Source organism: Pelodiscus sinensis, chromosome 3 (genome assembly GCF_052426305.1).
Source record: "Pelodiscus sinensis isolate ZL-2025 chromosome 3, ASM5242630v1, whole genome shotgun sequence".
NCBI classification, from domain to species: Eukaryota; Metazoa; Chordata; order Testudines; family Trionychidae; genus Pelodiscus; species Pelodiscus sinensis.
In genome coordinates this window covers 72,845,872-72,864,355 of record NC_143054.1, presented here as the reverse complement: position 1 = coordinate 72,864,355, position 18,484 = coordinate 72,845,872, and the positions used below count along the sequence as shown (strand labels likewise).

General features: G+C 41.3%; 1 protein-coding gene across 1 annotated transcript; it reads left to right on the top strand.

Annotated features, from left to right (window-relative positions):
* The first annotated feature begins 1,039 nt into the window (after positions 1-1,039).
* Positions 1,040-15,929, top strand: MCHR2 (melanin concentrating hormone receptor 2). The gene is made up of 5 exons (XM_006118438.5): positions 1,040-1,235; positions 7,731-7,940; positions 10,128-10,322; positions 12,652-12,771; positions 14,857-15,929. The coding sequence occupies exons 1-5, from the start codon at positions 1,054-1,056 to the stop codon at positions 15,179-15,181; spliced, it is 1,032 nt and encodes a 343-aa protein (XP_006118500.1). The 5' UTR covers positions 1,040-1,053; the 3' UTR covers positions 15,182-15,929.
* The last annotated feature ends 2,555 nt before the right edge of the window (positions 15,930-18,484 follow it).

Sequence of the window (18,484 nt, the reverse complement as noted above, 5' to 3'; positions counted from 1 at the left end):
GTCCTTTTTCCGGAAAACTGTTCCGGAAAAGGGCCAGTGTAGACAGCACAGTAGTCTTTTCCGCAAAAAAGCCCCGATCGCAAAAATGGCGATCGGGGCTTTTTTCCGGAAAAGCACGTCTACATTGGCCACGGACGCTTTTCCGGAAAAAGGGCTTTTTCCGGAAAAGCATCCTGCCAATGTAGACGCTCCTTTTCCGGAAATACTTATAACGGAAAACTGTTCCGTTTTAAGCATTTCCGGAAAATCATGCCAGCGTAGATGTAGCCATACTCTATAAAGAATCAGATTCTGAATCAATTCTGACTGGGAATAAGATGTACACTTTTAACAGTGAAAGCAATTAACCACTGGAACAATATATCAAGGGTTTTTATATTGTGACAATCTCAATTTGGGGGAACACAAGGTGAAGAAATATCTGAGGATTGATTCTTGGCAGCACTAATCACCAAATGAACTCCAGATAAGAGAGAGAGCACTTCTGAAAATCAGGCTTCGATTCACTTAAATGGGACACCCAAAATTAGAGCTTCCTATTAAAAATTTGGGCCTAAGTGACTTCTATATGTTTCATAAATCTGTGAGAGATCAAGGCACAGATGTCCATGGGATTTGCATGTTCAGAATTTCAAGTTTTCATATCCCCTACTCCTACTGTGATCATCTGAAGAAGTGGGCTGTGCCCACAAAAGCTCATGATACCATCTACATGTTTTGTTAGTCTATAAAGTGTTTTGTTGTTTTTTTCTGTGACAGACTAACTCGGCTACCCCCGAAGAATTAATACTGTAAGCTAAAATGAACCATTAAACTAGCTCTGTATATTTTAATATAGGTACAAAGCATGTCCCAGACTTTTTTTAAAAAAGGTGATATGAATACTCATCCACAACCACTTGGAAGATTTTATTTATGAAATTCAAACTGTAATTAAAAATCATGTGTCTCAAGCTACCGTGCTTGAATAATGAAATATTCAAATTGTAAGAGTCTATGCATAATTTATTTTCTGTTACTGTTACAGATGTAAAGATCTAACATCTCTGAAGAATGAATGAAATACAGCCTTCCTATTGGAACAGCACACCTGACTTGTCCAACAAATCATGGAGTGGAGGGCATTACTACCAAGTGATCATTGCAGCAGAAACCATCATCCTTCCTGCTCTAATTGGGATTATCTGCTCAATGGGATTAGTTGGCAATATCCTCATTGTATTTACTATAGTAAGGTATGGAATTTAGCGTATGTACTGCAACAGAGACTTACTACTGTAAACAAATCATTTATTTATTGAGTTCAATGGGATTTAAGCAGATGTGTAAGCTTCTTTCCTGAATAGATATGTTTTTTAAATGAGATTTTAGAAACTGATCCAGCTCCCAATGAATTCACAGGTAAAATTTCCATTGACATGGACAATGTAAAGCAGAGTGGGCAACCTGCGGGCTGCACGTGGCCTATCAATCTGGTGGGCTGCAAGATAGATTGTTTACATTAAGCATCTGTAGAAACACCCCTCACAGCTCAAAGTGGCCACAGTTTCCCATTCCCGGGCAATGGTAGCTTCAAGAAGTATCAGGACACAGAGAGGCGCTGGCCACCCCTTCCCACAATTCCCTTTGGGGCCGGAACAGCTAACTGGTGCCACTGTGAGCTCTGGGGGACCATGCTTACAGATGCTTAACATAAACAGTCTCAAGTTGCCCACTACTGGTGTAGAGCCTTTAACAAAAAACTTTCGCCACCTTCACTCTGCTAACAATGCAGTTTGATTTCACTGGTATTTTCTCTCATGACTGAGAATGATTAAGAGGGATAATCTATCCAAGAGATTTGCTAATGTGTGACATTCAGACCAAAATGTAAACGCAAACATAGGTCTCTTGTGTATACATTGTTTTCTTGCTCATACATCTGTATTAGCAGCCAAGCAATCTATTTTGAAACTTTTTAAGTGCGTTTAAAAAAAATGAAACATTTTCCTTTTTCTGTCTTGAAAAGAGTGTTTCTATTTATGCTTATTTTTATATCAGTTTGTTATCTAAGCCTTCCTGGCTAGCAAAAGCCTCCTACAATTTTAATGTTTCCCCCAGCATGACCCCTTACTCCCAAGAAGAACAAGCGCTTCTACACTAGTTGAGGGCTCCCCTGTATCAGAGAAATCTCCAGCTGCATCTTTAAGTTTGCTTTGCTGTTATCTAGCTGTTTCAATTAGACTTATTAGACCTCCAGATCTGTGCTAGTTATCAATTATAATTTTATGCAGCAAGAAAATATTTTTAATCCCATGTTTCTATCAAGAGTTTCCTAAAGTGGGACTCTTACCTGCGTGATTTCACCACAGAATTTAAAGACTTGTTTCATTAGATGCTGATTTGATCTAAATATCCATAGGACAAATCATCATAACCATGATAGGCTAAGACCAATACTTAATAAATGAACTCTGTTCATAGACACAGTGAACTATGGCTTTAAGGGGGAGATTTCCAGCAACATATAAAGGAATGAGGCACCTAATAACTTGTTGAGCCTTAGAAAATATCCCTCTAGTGCACTAAGACCGCAGGGCTATATTTGCAAAGGAGCGTATGTATAGTGACACTGAGAATTTTTAGTTACCTAAAAAATCAGTGGTATTTACAAATCCTGAGGTTGGCACTTATGCTCCCTACATAATGAATGGGGGTAGAGAAGTACCTCAGAATGGAATTCACGAAAGTCAGCACACTAGGTGGAGCTGCTCCTAAACTAGCAAATGGAAGATGACAACATGGGGCAGAGGTGACCCCAATACATTCACCATCACCCCTCAGGTAAGTACTCTAATCATTCAGCTATGGGATATTCTGATAGAGAACTTCCTCCGTCTATCCTGTTAAAGCAGTTCTACCATGAATGACTAATGAAAGAACCACTGAGCTGAGAGACAGGTGACTCTCTAGCCTTGTGGTTAGAGCAATTCCTTTGAGATATGGGAGAACTAGTTCTCCTGCTCCAATGACATTACATTATGCAGTCAGGGTGGAAGAACTTCAGCAAGGGCAGCTCTGAGAAAATTTCTTTCGAAAAAGCCTCTTTCGTAAAAGAGCGTCTAGACTGCAAGCAGTTCTTTCGAAAAAGCAAGCCGCTTTTTCGAAAGAAAGCACTCAGGCAGTCTGGATGCTCTCTTTCGAAAAAGCTCTGTTTGCATTCAAGAACGCCTTTTTTCGAAAGAGCACTTTTGAAAAAAGTAGCCTTTTTTTCAAAAAAACCCTTGAGTCTGGACACAGCCCTACAGAGTACTGTGATGGAGTGCACTTACTACTGCAGATTAGCTCTTCCTACTAGTCCTACCTCTTCTGCTGATGTCTTGCCACCATCACATCTCCAGGACCCATGTCACTCCAAGGACAATGAGTGTCCTCTCCAGGACACAGCCCTCCAGCAGTGCTGCACTCTGTGCTCCCCCATTCCTGGGAAATGTTCCCAGGCCTGCCCACTATTCCAGGTATAGGCCCAAGGACTTAGTAGATAACAGCAACACACTATGTTCCCTGCAACCTCTCAGTCTACTTTCCTGTACCAGTTCCATGCTGCCCCATCACTTTCTCTGTCCTGATCTCAGGGCCTCAACATGCCAGTCTTAGCAGACAGCCAGGTACTTGCTCTCTTTTCCCTAATTCTGCCCACTACTTCTGTGTACTAACTTTCTGTTTCCTGCAAGACAGCCAGGTCTTCTCCCTCCTCAAGGTCCAGGGAGCAATTGCTTCTGCTCTGCCATGAAGTTCTTTTTACATGGTCCTATCCAGCTCTTGACTGTCTGCTCCTCACAGCCACTCTCCTATTGGCTGATTTCTGTGCAGCCTTTCCGGGCTCCACTAACCTGTTACCAACCAATGCAGAGTGGACAACACTTCAGAGGCTCCAATCCAATAAGCAAGCCCTGCAGGTGAGTTAGGTGGAGGAAAGTCAGGCAAGAGGCTGCAGGGTGCAAGCACTGAGGCAGAAATATAAGCACCTAGGGAAATCTGACTGCAAAAATTTAAATGCCAAGTGAGTTTAGATGTCTGCTGCCTCAGCGGCAGCTGAGCAAAACTTCTGTGAAGCCCAATGAGGACTGACTGTGGGACTTAGGCTCATAAAATGGCAGTTAGGTACTTAAATCCTTTTGCTTCAGGGGGTAGCCGAGTTAGTCTGTACAGAAAAAAAACAACAAATGGTCTGGTAGCAATTTATAGACTAACAAATGATACCATTTACATGTTTTGTTAGTCTATAAAGTGCTACCAGACCATTTGTTGTTTAAATCCTTTTGTGATTCTAGTCCCAAATATTTAATGTACCGTACGAGTTGGTGCCCACAGCAGTCATTGATCTTTGTGGAGAAGACCACAGGAGTTTGTATGAGTTGGAAGTAAAGAGAATATGACTATGTAAATGAATGAATGGATATAAAGGAAGAACATTTTCGCTGAGTTTTTAAAATTAGTAATATAGTATCTGAAATATTATAATACAGGAAAACAAAAAAGAAATAAAGTTGTTTTTTCTTTTCAAAGGCCTTTCTCTGGCATCAATAACAAGATGAGGCAGAAGATAATAGAGACAGGCATTCACTTTATATAATGATCATTTAAACTATATTTGCATGGGAAATTTTTACTTGTTCAAATATATTAGCAAGAATACCTCAGTGCATCAATTATTGATACCTACTGGTTCTAACAACAATGTTCTCTGTTTTGACTGAGATTCAGTTAATTTCAGCCAGTACCCAATCCTTGGAGAGGTTTGCATGAGCGTATATATGATTGTAGAGATGATCTGGTCTTTGAGCTGAGAGGAGCCACTGATTGGGAGCAAATCCTTCTGAGATTCAGAGCATCTGCTGAGCTCTCAAAGTGCTGGTTAGTACAAGCTCTTGTACTGGAATCGAATACATTATGATTTGTGACAGCACACGATGCACTCGCCAGAGCCTCCAAAATTGTTATTGAAATGACAGTTAATCCATGACTTATTGCAATATCCATTCAAAGAGCTATTTATCACCCCTTTTTGTAAGAGAGTTGGAATCAGTCTTTCAAGTCCTTTCTTGATTAGTGTGAGGAAGAGTGTTGGCTAGAAGACTGAACTATAGCTAGAGAAATGGCACATTTACAGAATCTGTAGACTTGAAATCTTGATTATTTAAGTTATCTATCATCTTATCTTACCATGGCTTGGGCAGAAAGCTGATTGCCAATGTAATTTCTCTCACCTTAGCAACTGCTGAAAGAGTTTTAAACTCAATAGAGGAAAACATAACTGAAAAGAGAGTTTGTAACAAAAATCTGTAGGCTGCACTTTTGATGGTGTTTAATTGATAACATAATGGCCACCATGGGAATCCATGTACCCACATTTCTTCAATATTACATGCAGCTTTGGTCACCCCATGTCCAAAATGATTTATTAGACCTGGAAAGGTGAAAACAAAGGCAGTAAAAATTATTAGGAGTATGGAACAGTTTCCAAATGAGGCGAGAGTAAAAAGATTGGAACTGTACAGTTTAGAGAAGAGTTGAATAAAGGAAGACATAAAGTGAATAGGGAAGTTTTATTTACCACTTCACATAACAAAAAAATTAGGCATCAACCAATTAAACTAATAGTCAGTAGGTTTAAAACAAACAAAAGGAAATACTTCTTCATACTATGCATCATTAATGTGTGGAACTCATTGCCATGTGATATTCTAAAGGCTAAAAGAATAACTGGGTTTAAACAATAATTTAATATGCATAGGTCCCTGTACCTGGACATACAGCATGGAAGAAAGCATATCCTCTTCCCGCACAGTAATCACTGCTTTCATTTATGCTCGGTTCTTTGCCTTATGCTCGGTCCCACACATCAACCCTCTTTGACAATTCCAATGTTGGAACTATCAGTGGGGGGAGACAAACAGATGCATATATTTTCAAAACACCTCGGCTACGTCTAGACTGGCATAATTTTCTGCAAATGCTTTTAACAGAAAAGTTTTTCCGTTAAAAGCATTTGCGGAAAAGAGCATCTAGATTGGCATGTACACTTTTCCGCAAAAAGTACTTTTTGTGGAAAAGCATCTGTGCCAATCTAGACGCGGTTTTGCGCAAGAAAGCCCCGATCGCCATTTTTGCCATCGGGGCTTTTTTGCTCAAAACCGTTTTCAGCTGTCTACACTGGCCCTTTTGCTCAAAAGCATTTCCGGAAAAGGGCTTTTGCCCAAACAGGAACGTCAAAGCATTTGCGCAAGAAGCACTGATTTTGGACAGTAGCGGCCAGTGTAGACAGCTGGCAAGTTTTTCCGCAAAAGCAATTGCTTTTGCGGAAAAACTTGCCAGTCTAGACGCAGCCCGGGAGAAAAATATTTGCACTTGATAGGTTCACATCTTTTATTTTCATGTATTTGAGAACTTGTCTCATGGCCTTTAGATGTATTTCCTTTAATAGCACTTCAGTTGCCTAAGGATGCTTGCTGTACATTCTTTGCTGATCATTGTTAGCATAAAATCTGACAATAGTAGAGAATTTGAGCTTCCAACTGTAAGTTCAGAGATACCTGCCTGTGTGGCAGGATCTCTCTTGTTAATATGCATGATGTGGTACACAAAAGCCCTACAACAAGGAAACCAGTGAATTTCAACTTTCTGGTAAACATGTGTTTACAAGTGACATTCAGAAGTGTAATTTTATCTGAAAAGTCTGAGTGTTTAAACATAAAAGTATCAGTGGATGCCTGAAGAGCAACCAGGAGTTTCCTGGAGATCTACTAGGCTCTTTCAGGGTGGACAAGATTACAAGCTATTTTTCTATATACAGGCGGTCCCCTGGTTACATGGATCCGACTTACATCGGATCCCTACTTACAAAAGGGGTGAGGCAACCCCGCATTAGCTGCTTCCCCCCAGCAGACCAGGGAGATGCAAAGCTAGCACCCCCCCCCCCCCCAGCAGACCAGGGAGATGCGGAGCGGCTTTTCTCAGGTGACACCTCAGCTTGAGAATAAAGGACTGAGGGAAGTGAGGTGTGGGAGAATAAAACTGAGCTCTGGAGAAATGTTTGGCTAGAGTTTCCCCTACAATATGTACCAGTTCCGACTTACATACAAATTCATCTTGAGAACAAACCTACAGTCCCTATCTTGTACGTAACCCGGGGACTACCTGTACATGGAAGAACGAGCAAACAAACAAATGCAAACAAGCATCTACCTGCGTGCTCCTATTATCAGTGCCAGCAAAAAAAATTATAGCTCTGTACCTCTTTTCTACACAGCAGTTATTTTGAGATACAGCACTCTTCCCCTGACTTCCCTTATTCCTCGTACAATGAGGATTACAGGAGTCGGAGTAAGCAGTCTTCTAGCTCAATGTTATTTTGACACGTTGTTGAAATAACTGCTTGTGTGTAGACGTGGACTATGTTATTTAGGAATAATTGACATTATTACTAATAAGATTAGTTTTTTCCAAAATAACGCTGCTGTGTAGACATAGACTCACTTATCCTTTACCAGCTTTACCCTTATGCAGCTTCATCAAGTATAGTGTCACTGTTGTGAGTGGAGAATCAAGCCAAAAGCCTTTTTAAACTTTAAACATTTTTTCAAAGGGAAGTTCGGGTTACCCAGGTGAGCATTAAAAACTAAACAGCATTAGCTCAGAAACATTGATATCAACTATGTCAAGTAATCTATTTTCCCCATTTGTTTCAGGTCTAGAAAAAAAACAATTCCAGATATTTATATCTGCAATCTGGCTGTAGCAGATTTGGTCCATATCATTGGCATGCCCTTTCTCATTCATCAGTGGGCACGAGGAGGAGAGTGGGTATTTGGCAGCCCTCTGTGTACCATCATTACATCATTAGACACGTCCAACCAGTTTGCATGCAGCGCTATTATGACAGTAATGAGTTTGGACAGGTATGTGGTTTCCTCTGAATATAACCTAATTCTGTGCAACAACAAATGCAACATTTTCATTTCACATTTAAAAAGCTGTTTACAAATGAATCTTTATTAATTCAATAATAAGAAATGTTGTCTTTCCTGCAGGTGTTAGTGTATCTAATTTTAAGCATGGAAGCAATCCCACTGATTTCAATGGAACTATCTTGGTCTTCTGTGACCACAGTCCGTCACAACTACCAGATGCCCTTTTCCTCCTTCAGAGGAGTGCACTGGTGCAGGAGAGAATCTGCCCTTGTATGTTAAAGGTGGGGCTCTGGTACTGTTTGGGAACACCCTCCAGCATGTGTCCACATTGCCTAGGTTTTTAAATCAATTTTTTTTCATTACTTGCTGTTTTTGAAAGGTGTGCAGGGAGCCCTTCATCATCTTCCCTTCTAGACAGCAGCAGGAAAGCACTACTCTATTAGAGTATGTCTACACTACCACCCTAGTTCGAACTAGGGTGGTTAATGTAGGCATTCGAAGTTGCAAGGAGTACGAGGAGTAACGGTAGTTCAAATTAGAAAGCCTAATTCGAACTACCTACTCCGTGCCACGTGTACGGAGTCCGAACTACCGGGGATTTAAAAATGGCGGCGCCCGGCAAGATGCAAATGAAGCCCGGGATATTTAAATCCCGGGCTTCATTTGCAACTTCAAATGCCTACATTAACCACCCTTGTTCGAACTAGGGTGGTAGTGTAGACATACCCCTAGAGAGATATACAGCCTCCTTGGATGCCATCGTTAGTTCTTTTTGACAAGGCAGCAGGTAAAGGGCAAGGAAAACAGAGGTTCTCTTTTCCTCACTGTCACCAGAGGCATGTAGATTAGGCTACTCGACACAGTAAAATGAAGCGGCGATTTAAATAATCGCCGCTTCATTTAAATTTACATGGCTGCCGCGCTGAGCCGACAAACAGCTGATCAGCTGTTTGTCGGCTCAGCGCGATAGTCTGGATGCTCCCCTGCCGACATCAAAGGTATTTGTCGACCACCCAGGTATGCCTCCAGTGCTTATAATAGTACCTATTAGACTGCTCTAATGAAGCACATTGGGGAAGACATGCAAAAAGCAGAACCAGATTCCAAGGCGGTGCATGTGGAAACTTTACACCATCTTTGAACACAATAGTCTGATTTGTGCTCTGTGTATTTTGGTCCTATACGCAGCCTACCCCACACCTTTTGGACTCTGCCATGATAGCATGGAAAGATGCAGACAGAAAAGTAGAACTTAACCTTAATTGTTTTCAACAACAAAATAGATTTTCCCTACATAGATTCTAAAATACCTGGGACCAGCCTCCCAAAAGAAATTATTTACCAGTCAATCCAGCTGTAATGCTAGTAATAGTGCATCACCCTCAAGATCAGACTTTAACTAGAAAGAAAAAGGATGTCAAATGCAATGTACTTAAATGTCTATCTTATACATTCCTGAGTAAACATTTAAATGTTACATCTCTGCCATATAAATTGTTCCATTTAATCTTCTGCTTTCCAGCTCAAAGAAAGACTACTTTAATCCACTTTGAGCTGACAGACTAAAGTTCCCCTTTCAAAATATTCAGGTCATAAAATTTCAATTGAATTTATATTGTAGCATTTGTAAACTGTGGACAGCTGGAGGTTTACTTGTGAGTCAGTGAACTCTTTGAACAATTCAGAATCTATTTTTTTGGTAGTAGCAACGGTAATTTTTCAAAATTCTACAGACACGATTACAGCAGATTTGAGGGATCCTATTACTCAAATATACCAGATTGGTCTTTAATCATGTAGGAAAATGAAAGTCTTAGGTGCGTATTCCCATCCCCTTCCAGGAACTAATTGAGTCTAAAATCTTCTTTTTGTGGATGAGTCCTGAAATTGACTTCTTCCAGTACCATCATTTAAAAAAAAATCACATCAGTTAAAGGATGTAGTAACCAAAGCTTAATCATGCAGAACTGCAACTGTGGACTGTTCAGAGCACTGCTTGAATAAATTACAGATTCAAAGTGCTTTTTCCTTCTGCTCATAGCACTATATGACATTTTAAAATGCAGCTTTCATAGCTGGCAATGGACATTTTATTTGTTACTTTAGGGACAGATATAAAAACTTCTTAATACATTTGATTTTTCCATAATATTGTTCTGTTACCTGCTTTTGCAGGTATTTGGCTCTTGTTCAACCATTTCGCCTCACCAGCCTGAGAACAAGATCAAAGACTATTCGAGTTAATTTATGCCTGTGGGCTGCTTCACTTATCCTGGTGTTTCCTGTGTGGGTCTACTCAAAAGTAATCAGATTCAAAGACGGTTTGGAGAGTTGTGCTTTTGATCTAACATCACCTGATGATGTACTTTGGTAAGGTTCTATAACTACATAGTCCAGGCTCGCAGTTGGTGAAAGAGTAGCTCCACACCAGCTGAGGTCAGGGCCCATTTTGTTTGCAGCATTCCTGTCCCCTGACATAAGGGAGCAGAAGAATTAATTGGTCTCCTTCTTGGCAGTTCAGTGGGCTATGTCCACTCCCATCCTGGATAATATTATTAATATCGAGGGCCTCGGCACAACTGAATGCAATTGTGTTACACTGATGGGCGGCAGCTGAGGATAGGACTTGAAGTGCTTAGTCTCTGGCTAGAATTAGGTATCTTCTTTTCCACATAGAGATCCCTCACTGCACTGTCTGTTCAAGAAAGTACCTTGACTTCAGTGACAGCAGAGTTAAGTCAGTCCAGAGCACTTTTGAAAATGTTGATATTCTAGGGCAGGAGTGGGCATGAGGGTTTGGAATGGGTGCCATATGAAGAGCGATTAAAAAGACCGGGATTTTTCACCTTAGAAAAGAGGAGACTAAGGGGGGATATGATAGAGGTCTATGAAATCATGATTGGTGTGAAGAAAGTAAATATGAAAAAGTTATTTACTTGTTCCCATGGCATAAGAACTAGGGGTCATCAAATGAAATGAATAGGTAGCAAGATTAAAACAAACAAAAGGAAGAGGGTTTTTTTCACGCAGCACACAGTCAACCTGTGGAACTTCTTGCCAAAAGATGTTGTGAAGACCAGGAATTTAACAGAATTCAAAAAAGAACTAGATACATTCATGAAAAATAGGTCCACCTATACTTCTTAGCCAGGATGGGTAGGAATAGTGCTTCTGTTTCTCAGAGGCTAGAAATGGATGACAGGAGATTCTCTTCTATTTACTCCCTTGGGGCATCTGGCATTAGCCACGGTCAGAAGACAGGATACTGGGCTAGATGGACCTTTGGTCTGACCCAGTATGGCTATTTCTATGTTCTTATGGGCAAGATGTAGCGAGCTGGCTAGAACAGGCCCGCCAAGCTCCTGGATCTGGCCCAAAGGACCTTTACAACAGAGCAGCTCACACCACTTTAAATGGCTGGCTGCTTTCTGCTCTGCCCAGTTTCCAGCCAATAGGAGGTGAGAAATTTTCCTGGGGACAAGAGCGATGTGCAAAGCCTTCTCCCTTCCGTACTGCTAGAGTAGTCTGGGACTGCAGCAGGCAGGCAGGGAGCCTACCTCAGGTTTTTGCAGGGCTGTTGGCTGGGAGCCATGTAAGTAAGCACCTCCCAGACAAAGCCTGCCTCTGGCACCCTACCTCCTTTTTCCCCGCAACTTCCTGACCCAGACCACCACCCTCTCCAATCCCAAGTCATCACCCAAACCTCTACCCCTTTCCTCTCTTCTCCCAGGTCACAATTTGCTCCCAGTCCCCTATATCCCCTTCTGCATCCCTCCCTTAGAATTGTCTCCTGCACCCTTTACCCTCCCAGATTTTATACCACAAGCCCGCTGCCACTGCGGCTCTGCTCCCCGTGTCCCTGGTCTGCTGGGGGGGGGGGGGGCGCAGCTAGTGTGCTCTCCCCCCCCCCCCCAGCAGACGAGGCTTTTGTTTTGGACTCTGGGACAGAGCAGCTGGGGCGCTGCCGATTGGTCCTGCAGCGCCCGCTCTGGGCACTACTGGACCAACCCGACAGCACCCCAGCTGCTCTGCCCCAGGTCCTGATTCAGCCGCTGCTGGTCAGTTTCAGCGGCGGCTGAATCAGTACGCCTGGGGCAGAGCAGATGGGGTGCTGCTGGGTTGGTCCAGTAGCACCGAGGAGCGGCGCTACTGGAGCAACCCAGCAGCACCCCAGCTGCTCTGCCCCAGGCGTCCCCAAGTCAGCTTCTGCTGAAACTGACCAGCGCTGACTACAGGAAGCCCCAGGCAGAGTTGCTCTGCCCCGGGCTTCCTGGAATCAGCTGCTGATCAGTTTCAGCAGCAGCTGACTTGGGGACACCTGGGGTTCTTAAGTTGATTCTGTATGTAAGTCAGAACTGGCGGTCAGTTTCAGCAGTGTCTGAATCTGGACGCCAGTTCCGACTTACATACAGATTCAACTTAAGAACAAACCTACAGTCCCTATCTTGTACGTAACCCGGGGACTGCCTGTATGTTCAAAAGAGGCTTCTGATCTTGTGTGTTGAGGGCCTAGCTTGATTGTTTAGGGAGTATAGTTTCAGATGTGCTGAACACTCACAGCTCCCCTTGATTTCAATTATGATTCCAAAATCAGATGCCACTTTCTCAAAAATTAGGTCTATTCTTTTTTCCATGTCTTAGTTTGTTTATATGCATTATGTAATCATGTTGCCTATTCTCTCTGCATTTTGTTTTCCAGGTACACACTCTATCTGACTATAACAACTTTCTTTTTTCCATTACCACTGATATTCATTTGCTATATATTAATTTTATGTTACACGTGGGAGATGTATCAGCAAAACAAGAAAGCGGGATGGTAAAGTATTAATCCAAGTATTTTATATTCTAGCTGTACTACTAAGGGTGGGAAGAACTTGTTTGAAATAGGCCAAGTCCTGAAAAGCACTATATAGACTTCACTCCCATGTTGTCAATGAGAGCCAAGGGTACTCAGCACCTCGAAAAAGACACACAGCATTTTCTAGTCTAGGTCCTATAATTAGGTTTGAGTTGGTGGACAAATAGCTTCTCAGATCTGAATGTGGTCTAGTGAAGCATTGGGACAGAACTATTAATAAAAACTCTCTTGGAAAGTATAATGAGTTAAGGCTCATACGTTCATTGAGTTCAAACCTCTAAAGGTGTTAAATCATTTCATCTAACCTGCTTTATAACACAGGCCATTATATTTCATCCAGTTATATTGCTATTGAGCCTTGTTACCCTTCTGCTCCTGTACTGAGCTGTGTCGATATTTCCTTTGCAAATCCCTATTTCAAGGGCAGAGCCATCCCAAGGTACGGGCTAACCAGGCTACTGCCTGGGCCGCCCCATTGTAGGGGGCACCTTGCGGGGCTGCCAGGCCGGGTGGGAGCAGCACCGCGCATGCACCACGCGCCCAGGGCGGGGCCATGCATGAGCCGGGTGCCCGGGGGTGGGGGTACCGCACGCTCGGGGGCGGGGCTGTGCATGCGTTGCACTCCGGGGGGCGGCGCCACACTCTCAGAGCCCAGAGCACACAAATAGCTCGGGCCGGCCCAGTTCAAGGGCTTATAACAACCCAAAATAAATAGGTACCCAGCTCCAATCATGTAGATTTTTATCTCAAGAAAGAATTACTTCTCCAAAATTTGATGGGAAATTGATGTGGTTTTGTCTTTTGGTTGAAGCATGTGATTTTTTAAAAAAATTATAATGATTTCAGGTGCTGACAGAGTTAGAACTCCAACTATAGAGGACCCAATTCTCGATTAGGGTTAGTTGAAAATTTGGGGGAGGGGAATAGTTTCAAAAAAATGCAGTTAAAAATTAAAAAATCTAAAATTTTCCATGGAAAATGTCAGTTTTTTGTCAGAAGTTCAAATATCAAAAAGAATGTTGGTCAAAAACTGAAATATTTTGGCCAAAACATTTCTGTTTAGAAATGCTGTGGTGCCTTATGAGAATAGTAGCTCAGGTTTCTCAAGTTCCCATTCTCCTTTTTGGGCCAGGCACCCCGATCAAACTATCTTCCCTGAAATGTACTAGAAAAGGTGGTATATGTTAGTCATGGTGAAAGATCAACGACATAGACTAGTCAAGGAGTTAATCATAGATGAGAAGGTGGATAGGAGACAAACTATAAAAGCCATGAAGTTTTTCAGCAGCATTTCCAAATCAATATATTGTATGTTTTGGATGAAATATTACAGTTTTGGGACATTTCGTATTTTGAATTTTCCACAGAAATCAGATGCTTTTAATAAAAAATTGTATTTAGTCAAAAACACAATTCAAACATTTAAAAAGAAATGTAAACAGAAAACCTTCAACCAGCTTCAATCTCTCCTCAATATCCCTCCTATACAGGGCAGGCACAATCATCTGTTGCAGAGGATTTATGGTGTCTTACACTCCAGTGGTTGCACAGAGAGAACATGTGCTTAGGTTCTTCAAGTGTAGCTGACCCCTGTGTAGTAGAAGGAAGTTTCCTTGTATCCTTCCTCTCAAGTCTCTTTAGGAAAATGTGAGATCCAGCCATTTTGGGGTGGGGGGGATGCCCTGTATTTGTTTCCCCATTACAACAATGCAGTCAGAAGTAAGTAGGGGTACCAAACTGTATAGTTCGAATGCAGGAAGAGGCAGATATTTGTTCACGATATTCTATATGACAACAAATTGTCATCAACTGGGCCTATTAAAAAAATCTTCTCAGTACCTTCTGAAGTAATTAACCCATAAGTCCATATTCAGCCCTGGCAGAAGCAGGCACTATGCCAGTGAACAAAAACAGAAGTCTAGGTGTAGTGCCTACTTCTGACAAGACTAAATTTTGTCCAAAAATATATTGTCTTCACCGATCTGTGCTGTCCTTTATAGTATCTTCATTTTAAAGTGACTAATCTTCACCTTTGTGTTGCAGTTACAATACCAGTATCCCAAGACGAAGGGTCATGAGGCTGACCAAGATGGTTCTGGTGCTGGTTGGTGTATTTGTTGTAAGTGCTGCCCCCTACCATGTGATACAGCTTGTGAATCTTCAGATTTCCCAGCCATCACTGACATTCTACGTGAGCTATTACTTCTCTATCTGCCTCAGCTATGCCAGCAGTGGCATTAACCCTTTCCTTTACATACTACTTAGTGGGAACTTTCGGAAGCGTCTGACTCGGTGCACAAGTATCAAGCTCAAGATGACAGAACGTGAAGTTAACAACATAGAAAACACACTGCGATCAAGCTTTTAAAAGGAGTGTTTATTCATTGAGAGAGAGGTTACATATATATCTATTTTTATGATTTAAGTGACTAAGTCTCATTCCCTTCTCACTTATACTACTATAACTCAGGAGTGTCTTTTTCATGGTCAATGGATTTACATTTGTGTAAAGTTAGTGGGAGAGAAGAGTCGGACCCACTATTTGCATATTAGGTTATGTGGTGGAAGGATGCTGTACAAAAGTGTTCTTTGTTATCGTGCAATTGCCTCCTTAATGATGAATTCTGCGAGCTTCTAAAATGACACGATACAGGATAGAAGGACTGTCCACAGTTGGTATGCTCAGATGTGTTCAGGATCTGATGTTACTAGTGACTAACCCATTGTGTCCATTACATTGTATGAGATGTCATAAACAGGATGAGTTAGTTACTAATAACAAGCCAAAAATGACTAACTTCCAACACAGGCAGAAAGCAGCACTAGCAGTAAATTTCACTAATCATACAAGGGTCTCCCCTTGAGGACCCATTCCTGTACCCTGTAAGCTGTGCACTTGGACAACCACTCAGGTGCAACCCAGCTGTTTAACAGAGTGCCCATGGCTAGTTTTTATGTTTCTATTGGTGGTACACATTTGCACGTTTCCATGCACATAAAAAAATGTAGACACATGAGTGCAAAAATCCACACATGGATGGAAAAGATGAGAGGTAAAATTAATTAGACAGAGAAAAAACAAAGAGGAAAAGAAACTTGGAGGGAAGGGAATGAAAGCTTTCAAATTTAGCTTTGTACATGTGCTTTACAAACCATGAAATGAATGCACTGATATTTATATTAAAGGTACATTTGAAAATATTAAACATATTGTTTTGACAAAATGCTGTGTCTGACGGGGGTTTTTCTCTATTTCTTGTTCTCAAAATTATCACTTCCAAGACAGCCTTAAGAAGAGTACTCACTCCCTAAAGAGTTCAAACCTGCTCCCGCTAGAGTCAATGGCAAAGCATCAATTGACTTCAATAGGGGAAGAACGGGGCCTAACATTTGTGTGTGTTGCCAGCATTTTAACTGTATGATTTCCATTAAGATCACCATAATATAGTAAAACTGTGGGGCCTGATTAAATTAGCTTAACTTCTACTGAAGTATTAAAATCAACGAGCGTCTGAACAAGCAGAGTATTGAGACTATGATAACACAAGTTGGCTGAAAGGGAAATATTTTTTTTTTTTACTTCGGTAATACTGAAAACAAAGTCATGCTTGATCTATAGCACATTATTCTAGGAAATCATTAAAATATTTACAGCTCAGCGTTTCCTCTTTTTTTGGGACCCCATTGTTCACATTTTCAATAGCTCAAAGTCAAAAGTCAAATTGATAAATATCATGTACTTTGGTAGGGAGTAAATGTATATTTCTTTATTTACTATTTAGTGGGAAAAAATCTACCGTCAAATTAATAAAAGACTAACATTTTATTTTTATTTTTTGCAAACCACTCGCATCTTCTGGGATTATTTACAGTATTCCATTCCACTAAAACAAGCAGTAAAAATAGCCTCATGATATGGGGTAAGAGAATCTCCACAATCCTATTTCATTTTAAACTACTCTGAAAAAATGAAAATATAGCTCCGATAGAAGATTTGATATTACTTCCAGCTGAAATGACTGACGAGGGAATAGCTGGATCTGAAGGAAGAATCTGTCCATAAACACAGGGATCAATTGTAAAATGCAATGTAGTGATTCTTGGTACAGTAGTCAAACTGAAATATCCTGTGTTGGGGGTATACATGAGAGAGCCACCTTTTTGGCCAACAAATTGAATCAGAAAAAGGGAAATTCATCTTAAAAGTATATACACCATCGGTTGTAGAGAAGGCCAAATTTAGGAGAAGACTTTAGTATTCCATTCTCTGACCCAGTTGCTGGGGAAATAATTTTAAGGTGTATATACCCTCAGTCATAGTAGGGCTGAGCTAAAAATGAACGTAGCTTAGTGTCTCCATTCTACCTTGTGGTGAGTTCTAAGGGTACAGGACAAATAAGAATGAAGATTGCTGAGCACATTGGTACAAAGATTCAGAAACCCCTCATGAAGAGAAGAAGTAAAGTATATCATTAGAACAAATATTGCAAAAGTTTAGGCATACCCCATGGTCTGACAATTTCTTAGCTCAGTGCTTTTTTTGTTTAAAAAAAAAAAGTGCCAGTACTCCAGGGGAAAAGTTGAGAAAAAAACAAACAAAAAAATGGGGTGGGGCCGGCATTGCCCTTTTAAGACACACGGTCCCTTTAAGACACGCGTCCCACCCAACTCTGGGACATTTGATTACAGAGGTGCCGGTACACTTCATTCTTTCCAGGTAAGCTCTGAGTGGAAGTGCCGGTACTGAGTCTGGAGGTGTCTGTACTGCATACCGAGCAGGACCGTCACAAAAAAAGCACTGCCTTAGCTGATGCTTACACCATGCAGAACTTGAGAATAAAACCCTTTACCTCAATAAGAGACACTGCTGCAGACTCGACGAAGAGTCCTGTGGCACCTTATAGACTAACTGAAGTGTAGGAGCATAAGCTTTCGTGGGCAAAGACCCACTTCGTCAGATGCAGTGGGTCTTTGCCCACGAAAGCTTATGCTCCTACACTTCAGTTAGTCTATAAGGTGCCACAGGACTCTTCGTCGCTTTTGCAGATTCAGACTAACACGGCTACCCCTCTGATACTTGCTGCAGACTGGCTGTCATGAAAAGCCTGTGATGAGGCATTTAAAAAATTAGCTGACTGCAGAAATCAAAATTCTGATTTACCCAAGAAAAAGACTAGGAGGTGTGGGGCTAGTGAACAAGCTCGCCCTCCTTGCTAAATCGGAAATGGAACAAAGCCTATGTCCATGGAAAGGGGCCATTCAGCAAGAAAAACAGGTTCAGGCCGAGACAAGCAGATAAGCAAAAGATAGAAAGATGAAGGCATTGTGGCAGATGTAAGAAAAAGTAATAAGAATGGGCATTGGAAATTTAAATCCTTAAAATAATACTTAAAATGGTAATATCTGAACCAATGCCAGTTTTTATTTTAAGAGAATCAGGTAACTTCAAAATTAAAAAGCATGAGCTGCTACAGCTTGAGCTAAAGAGGCAGACCATCTGAGCAGTAACAACCCATTTCCTCTGGGAATTGGCACAGAATGGGACCTGTAAAATGTGCTCACCAGTGGGCTATATGTGTATTTCCCACCAGTGATAAATAATTTTGTTGTAATTTCTCCAAGGAGACTTTTTGATTTCAGAACACTTCCTTGAAGAAGATATTCATAATTT

What these genes read in the sequence shown, in the direction of transcription:
- MCHR2 (XM_006118438.5), top strand. Translation starts at nt 1,054, where the DNA reads ATGAATGAAATACAGCCTTCCTATTGGAACAGCACACCTGACTTGTCC. An exon ending in ATTGTATTTACTATAGTAAG is followed by an intron (nt 1,236 to 7,730) that starts GTATGGAATTTA and finishes CATTTGTTTCAG; the next exon opens with GTCTAGAAAAAAAACAATTC. An exon ending in TCACCTGATGATGTACTTTG is followed by an intron (nt 10,323 to 12,651) that starts GTAAGGTTCTAT and finishes TTTGTTTTCCAG; the next exon opens with GTACACACTCTATCTGACTA.